Genomic DNA, 8,255 nt, shown 5'->3' with positions numbered 1-8,255 from the left:
TAATTACCCTACTTCTATCTGGTACATGTATGGAAAATAAGATGGAAGTTAAACATATTTCCTCTTTAATCAAAAAAAGATAGGCAAGGAACTTGCAACCCCAATAGGTGAAGTTATAAAAAATTTCACTTTGCCAACCATAGTTTCTTTTCCCTTCATCTTTCGACTTACCATGCCCACCCTCAATTGGCAAGGAACTTGCAACCCCAATTATCAAAAAATCCCTTAGAATATCAGTATAAAATCAAATCCATGGTTCAATTTCGCAAGAATATATCAAACAAGGTAATTAGAAATTTTAAAAGTAAAAAGTTTCGAAAATAAAAGGCAAGAAATTTACCTTATCCATATTGCAAATAATGAAGGCCAGAGATGTAGTTCCAATGAGCTTATATCTTTGAGGAAGATTCTTCCATGGCGGATTCCAAACAAAGCCTACTTCTTTTTCCCCAATCTCAGCCTCCAATAAACCAACCTTCTCCTCCAATTCATCATTCACTTTAAGCCCTTCAAGTATTCTACGTTTTTCTTCAGCATTTTCGGTCTTTTTCTCTTTTATGCTGCAAAAAACCCTGAACCTTTTCAAGCTTGGATTAATGGGTAACCCATTCCAGTATTGGGATTTGATAGTTGTTCTAAAGATTGAAGCTTTTTGGGTTGTGTAAGCTGGATAATAACAGATTTTGGTGTCTGGGTTTAAGGTGAACTTGGCCATCATTTTTTTCCTCTTATTTTCTTGAGGCCATAACAAGCGGAAGAAAAAATTGAAGAAAATAGCAAAAGACTAGAGATGTGGCAGTTAACGTAGTTTGAGAAGCAGAAGACAATTAAGGAAGGACCTTCGATTGCCACGAAGGTGGAGGAATGTGGCGTCCATTTAAATTGGATCTTTTGTATAATCTATCTTGACATCATGCTTAACGTTGTCTCTGTTTTAAAAAATCGTTGGCTAGATTTTTATTTTTTTTAATTTTTAAATTCGTAAATGACTCGAAACTTGTTAATATTCTTCTCTTTTAAAAGATTGGGAGAATAAAAAGTAATATTATTACCTTAAGTTTTGGTCATCATTAATTTAGATTGGTTGGAATGTATTTTTCTTTATTTAACAATGCTGCAATGTTCCCACTAACACATCACCACTCTAAAATATGGAAGAATAGTTGTTCTCAAATAATAATCATCTAAAATTTATTTAGCAGTACTTAATATATTTTTATAAAAGGTAAATGGGATCTAATTTTTTTTTTTTAAAAGTCAAAAATGAATTAAAGTCCATTCTTAACTTAGCTATGTTGAAATAATTAACTATTCTTGCAGCATATTGTGCATATCCTGTTGCAGAAACTTAGAGAGATCTTGATTTGAGCTGCTGCAATAATTGGTATAAAGTGGTGAATTTGACTCAAAAATCTGACAAAAATTCGACCTAAAAACTGGTAGGATCGAAGCAAAAACAGAAACACAGAATTTGCCTAGTTTCTTCAAAGTTGTGGTACCTGTAAATCAGTTTTCGGCCAAATTAGAAGGAGTTTGGTGAAATAGAGACCAACGGCATCACATGTAGGTGGAGGTTCTTCCGCATGGTCGTGCGTGAGACTGATGGCGACACAGGGGGCTCCGATGGAGTGCACGAGGGCGATTACCATTGACTCCAACGACAGTGTCTGAAGACAAATTCCTCTTGGAGGCATGGCGGACACTGTGGTGGTGTTCGATTTCTATTTTGGGGGTAAAATTATGGTCCTGAACAGTTTTGCCACTTGCTTGTTCAAGTTTCTTTTTACTTAATTGGTTGCTGCAATTGTTGGAATTTTAAGCGAATAATGTGGCCCTAAAGTGGTAAATACGCATTTCTCATTATTTACGGACTGTAGATTGGTCCGTCTAGCATATTGGCTTATCCTGTTTAAATTTCAATATCAACAAATTATCGTGTGAGCTAACATTAGGATTGTGGTTACTGTATGGGTAACCACTATTTGTGCTAGAAATTTAGGAATTATTTACTCATATTTGAAGTGTTAAATTTAAGTGTAAGTTGATAATTTCTTTTGTTTAAATTGCCATTGAGTCACTATGTGAGATTTGATTGTGTGAGAAATTGAATTTTTTTTTGACATACCTTCGTGTTGTATTGAATATTTTCTTAGAATACCTAGACTACCCGTTTGATCATTCTCTTGATATTGAAATCTCAAATCTTTAGAGATCCTGAGAATTTAGAATGGTGTATACTATGACCTTAGAATTATTTTGTGTGACATATTTGTTACTTTGATATTTTTCAAAATATCTTCAAATTTTGAAGTCAGAATTTTCAATGGAAAAGGGAATTTTTCAATTTGGCAACAAACAATGAAATGAGTAAATTTCCTACAAATTTGATAGAAGTACAAAAAGAAGAATACGATGAACTTGTCTATACTTCAATTATTTTACACCTATCTAACGTTATTTTGAGAAAAGTTAGAAAACTTGATTCTACAAAAAAAAAAATCGAAAAATGTTGGAGGACTTATATTTTTTAAGCCTACTCCTAATAAATTGTACTTATTTGAAAGATTTTTCAGTTTTAAAATGGATCCTTCAAAGGATCTCGATCATGATTTGGATTTTTTAATAATCTTGTTCAAGACATTGTTAATTGTGATAAAAATGTGTCTGAAACATATAAGGCCATTATTTTGCTGAATTCTGTGCTTGACTCATGTAGGGAGGTTAAGAATGTGGTTAAATATGATAGGGACACCGTAACATTTGTGATTGTCACTGATTTTCTTACAAGTAAAGAGATGGAGATTAAGGTTGAAAGAGACAATAAGAGGAGTAGTAAGGTACATATAATGAGGAGTTGTGAAGTTTAAACAAATGAGTTTGGTTAGAGCTTGAGACAGTATTGATTCTAGTGAGGGTGGTAAGAAAGGCAAGCATTGGACAAGTCTAGTGGTAAGCGATGTTACAACTGTGATAAATCTGAATACTTTATAAGTAATTGTCCCAAGAAGAAGGATAAGTAGAAGCGTAAGATGAAAGTTGAGATGAATGTTGCTTTTGGGTCGAGCGTTGACCCTAGTGAGGTTTATTAAGAATAAACCTAATTACTGCGTGTGCATTTGTGTGTATTCCTTTCTGTTTATGTGTGATTGCTTAATTATATTATATGGTTATATGTTGTATTTCAATGTATTGATATGTGTATTTGCATGAATTCTAGAGCAATTTAACTACTCGGTGTAATGTATTTGCATGCATGTAAGATAGGAAGCATCAGCAGTAAATGTGGTATGTATCTTTTGATAATGTGGATTATAGATGTCTAGGGGTACATAGATGATTTGTACCAGAGATTTGGAATGTGAAATTGAATTCACGAGTGGAGAGGTGATTAAATATTAGAATCATTTTTTTGTGAAAACACTAATTAGGTAGAGTGTGAGAAAGGCATTTCTATTAGGTGGAGATCCATTATTTACTTAGGTCGAGAGAAGTGAGGTAATGATAGAGGATTATCCTATAGACTTAAGATATATTGTGGTTTGTCAGTTAAACATGAATTCAATGTTCATTCTAGTGAGCATGGTGAACGATGAGAGATATATGTTCTCGAAATACGACCTATATAATATGGGATAGGATAAGTGTGGTGAGATCTTCTGATGGGAGCATTTATACATTTGTTGCATATATGTTCACCATTTTGATTGACTTAATAGGTGTTAGTTGTTTTATGTGAACATGTTGTTTGAAAAGATTTGTGTTATCGTATATTATATATTAATTGCGTATTTATTTTCTCTTGATTGATTAATGTGATTATCTGCTTCTACTTGGATTTTTTTAACCTTAACCCTCGTGAGTGCATGTAGTAGTTATGGTATGTGTTTTGTGTCTGTGACATGATATAAGGTTTGTGATCCCAATTTTATTGGTTACCTTGATTATACAAGTATTAATTTTGTGTTGTAACTACTTGTAGGATGATTGGGTATCAAGATAGACATTTGTTGTATTTTGATACCCAATAAATCCCTTGCAATGATGCAAAACGTGAGGTTAATAACCTAGATGGTTACTGAACTTTGCAAAAAAAAATTATAGGATCACTAAACTTTAAAAATCATTTCATTCATTAATAAACTTTGTAAAAGATTAGCAATGGATCACTGAACTTTGTAAAATGTTTCCTAGGGATCACTGAATTAGTGATTCCCTTAAATTTTTTTGCAAAGTTTAGTAATGAATGAGATAATTTTTAAAGTTTAGTGACGTGGAAGCCTTTTACAAAGTTCAATGACCCCTTGAAAACCTTTTGCAAAATTCAATGATGACTTGGGCTGATTTTTAAAGTTCAATGACTCTGTGAAATTTTTTTGCAAAGTTTAGTGACCATTAAGGTTATTAACTCTAAAACGTGAAATATATTTTCCCAGGTATTGGCTAATGGTGAATTAATTAGTAATAATCAAGACTAAAGGCTCGACTTGAAAACAATGCGGACCGATGGAAGTAGCTTAACAGATTAATGTTTCTTGATCCAACTAAAGCCTGACTTGTTCCTGTATATATGTTTCTTACTGTGGACATTGTTGAGTGTGTGATTTGTGAGTAGACAGAGAAAAACGTAGATGCCATATTGCTACAAAAATTTGGCTACTCTCTGGAAGGAAAAACCAGTGACTTCCTCCTTCGTTTTGGTCTCCTTTCGTGCGTTATTTATTATTTTTCTTGTGCCTTTGTGACTTGCAAATTAACAAAAGTTATGTTGTCTCTTGTGGTTGAGATTGAGAAGTAACCAAGGTAAATATAGTGGTTGTGGGTCGGAACCGTTTGATTGGTTGTTTAGTAGAAAAAGGTAATGTGAAACTTAGCTTGGAAAACACTGTTTAAAAGATCTTTGGAGCGAGCTTCGACAACATACGCCATACTCATTATTCATATTTGATAGTGAATTTTACAATCAAACTCTTTTCTAATTTTGTTGTCAACAGTCATTCTCTGCTCAGATTGAAAGAGACTTTGCATGTTTTTTACCTTTCTAAGGCCAATACCCCCACAATGAACTGTTGCTACTTGTTGTTCATAATGTGATCCCACTTTGTCCAAGCACGCTATGTGGCCTCATCCCCATCATTCTCCCAAAAAATAAGATGATATGTTGTCCAATTGGAACCGACCTCATCCCCAGATGAATCATCATCGACACAAGAAATGAGGTGTTTCACATCGTACATATTAGATGTGCGAATATAACTCGACAACCAGAGGCTATAGGCATTTAGATTAATCTTCTCAATATTCTCAACTAGAATAGTTTTTCGAGATGAAAATTTGCTGTATTTATGAGATGGATAATTGCCCTAAAGTGAGCAAAGACCACACAAAATCACACAATGAAAACTTAACGCCCAAAGATGTTGATTTGCTATTGCTTTGCATCGTGCGTTACTGAGTTCCAGCTGGGCATTGGTAGCCTCGTCAACTTCACGCAATCTGCTGACAAAATTAGATGCCTATCCATAGAAATGCCCTTAAAATACAACCTAAGAAGGTCCAAAGGGCCACAAGGTAAGGCGCTATAAACAACAACAAAAGGAGCAAAACCTATGCTAAGGTTGATAGTCTAATTGTGAGTGTAATTAGCTTGGAAAAGCTTTTGATCCCACAACTTCACCTGCTCCCTGACAAAAGAATGCAAAAAGTTACCAAGGGGGAAATTAAATACCTCCGTTGGACCATTAGTCTATGGATGGTAATCATTGTTAAAGCAACCTGCTCCAAAAGTGATCGAGAAAGCGAATGCCCTGACGAGAAACTATAGAAAAAGGAAGACCATGCAGTTGACAGATGTCTCAAAAGAACAAGTGCGTAACATTGACTAGATTTTTTATCACACCATTAACATTTTCATCAAACATCTGCTTTTTATTCCTTTGTTTGGTATTGATTTAAATCAGATTTTAATTTAAGTGAAAGTCAAACAATCAATATTAATTACTTCTTTTATGGGTCTCACAACTTTTCTACACTACGTTTTAAAAATATTTACTAAAATCTACTAAAAATCTAATTTTAAACAGGGACTATGAATAATAAGTTTTTCATGAAAGAGTTAATAACCCAAATGGTCACTAAATTTTGCAAAATGTTTTCATGGGATCACCGAACTTTTAAAATAACCTAAGTTATCACTGAGCTTTGCAAAAGATTTTTACGGGGTCACTGAATTTTGCAAAAGATTTTCACGAAATCATTGAACTTTAAAAATAATCTCATTCTTTACTAAACTTTGCAAAAAGTTTTTCGGAGATCACTAATTCAGTGATCTCTAGGAATCCTTTTACAAAGTTCAGTGATTCAGTGAAAATCTTTTGCAAAGTTTAGTGATAAACGTGATGATATTTAGAGTTTAATGATCCCGTGAAAACCTTTTGCAAAGTTCATTGATGACTTAGATGATTTTTAAAGTTCAGTCACCCCATGAAATCTTTTTGCAAAATTCAGTGACCATTTGGGTTATTAACCTTTCATGAAATATAAGTTCAACTTCAATTTGAGCAAGAAATTTTTCAATAGTAGTCTTATCAAAATCAAACTCGACTTTTCTAAAAGTTTTAAAAAATGAAGTGCTTTTAAGTGACTAATAGCAGCATCAATATATACGTCCTCACATTTCAAAATTTTGCTTACTCTATTAATAGGAGACCATATATTCATGCCAAACAAAAACTTAAAAAACATAATGTCAGAAGATAAATGTTTTTGACATTTCTAAATACCTTATGTCATCATATATTTCCACCAGGAATTTTAAAGCGGCTTTACTTTTGGTGTAAGATTATGACCATGACAATCACTTGTGTGTAAAGGGCCCTTGGATTTAATTCTAGTACTATTTTCTATAAACCTCTATGATTTCCTTACACTTTAGAACCATTATTATAACTCCGGCCCCTTAAATCATCACTATCAAATTTAAATGTTTAAATAAAGAAAATATGGAGAAGAATATGAAAGCAAAAAAGAAATTCTATTGGCAAATCTAACAAAATCTATATTTTCATACCAAAATTATAAAACAAGAGAAAATTGAAAAACACTAAAAAAATATACACGAGGACATACAAAAAATTGAAGCAAAAAATCATATATCTCAGTATCAATGTTAAAGATAGTGAAGTTAAGTTAGAGAATTTGTAGAGGGTTGAAATTAGAGTTGATGAATTGACAATTGTTAGAAAAATAGAGAAAATAAACAAAAGCTGTAAGGACACATAAAAAAAGAAGAAAAAGAAACGATGGACAAAAAAGGAAGAGAATAATAGGAGTCGACCTGAAAATGAGAAAAAACCTGAAAAGTCATGAATGTATTTAAATCTTCAATCGCGCATCCGTGCATGTGGTGCCCTTATTTCATTTAGCCCAAATCCAAACAACACTTTTGATTGAATAAAGAATAAATTTTTGAGGCATTTTCCTAAAAAAATTATGGGATGTGTGGGTAATAGGAATTGAGATGGCATTTAATAATCATCTATCATAGAAGCTCTCACTTAACCCGTCAGCTCAATCAGTAGTTGTTGCTGTCCTTTAGTACATTAGTTTTTAACTACCAGAGCGTTAAATATTAGGAATCTTGCTCGGTGGAAGGCTACATCTAGTACCAGACTCACGATTTGGACGATATGCCCCATGATATTTTCTAACATGGAAACCTTAGAACCAGAAGTAGTAGGATTAATTCTTGGTCATGACTCACGTGTCTAGCACAATGTGCTTCCTCAATAATCTTTGGCCTCAATCTACTATCTGGACAAAAAAGAAAACCATCTTCTAAAACATATTGAGAAGAAGAAGAGGTCAGTCTCATATAAAGAAGAGAAAGAAGAAAACCTGGAACTTTCATGGGTAGGCAGCAAAGAGAGAATGTCATCACTCAGCACATCAACTATCCAATTAGAAAAACCTGATTGGTGACAAATTACAAATGCGAGCTGCTATAAATAAGCCGACCACGCATCATCTCTAGGAAAGAAGAAGTCCTAACTGGCTAAATTCTTTAGTGCCTCTGGTTAGTGAGGATGAGGAATTCATTTAAAAATAAAAAAATGCCTCCAGTGACGGACTGCATGTACAATAGTATATAACACGTCATATATAGAGTATGCGGTGCCTGCACCAGACAATTTCTCACTAAAAATGTAATGTAGACGAACTTCCCAATTTCTTATTGAGGAATGTCTTAATCCCATCTC

At 33.4% G+C, this 8,255-nt stretch overlaps 1 protein-coding gene across 1 annotated transcript in view; it reads right to left on the bottom strand.

Annotated features, from left to right (window-relative positions):
- LOC111376689 (probable anion transporter 6, chloroplastic) overlaps positions 1–899 on the bottom strand; it is a 10,418-nt gene extending 9,519 nt beyond the window's left edge. The window contains exons 1-2 of the mRNA XM_022999661.1: positions 330–899; positions 172–224 (exon numbers count right to left, since the gene is read on the bottom strand). Of these exons, the coding sequence (XP_022855429.1) occupies positions 172–224; positions 330–718 (442 nt within the window). The 5' untranslated portion in view covers positions 719–899. The remainder of the gene's footprint in view (positions 1–171; positions 225–329) is intronic.
- Between the last annotated feature and the right edge of the window lie 7,356 nt (positions 900–8,255).

The sequence above is a fragment of the Olea europaea genome, unplaced genomic scaffold, assembly GCF_002742605.1.
Source record: "Olea europaea var. sylvestris unplaced genomic scaffold, O_europaea_v1 scaffold1549, whole genome shotgun sequence".
Taxonomy (NCBI): Eukaryota; Viridiplantae; Streptophyta; class Magnoliopsida; order Lamiales; family Oleaceae; genus Olea; species Olea europaea.
This window is presented reverse-complemented; position numbering and strand designations above follow the sequence as displayed.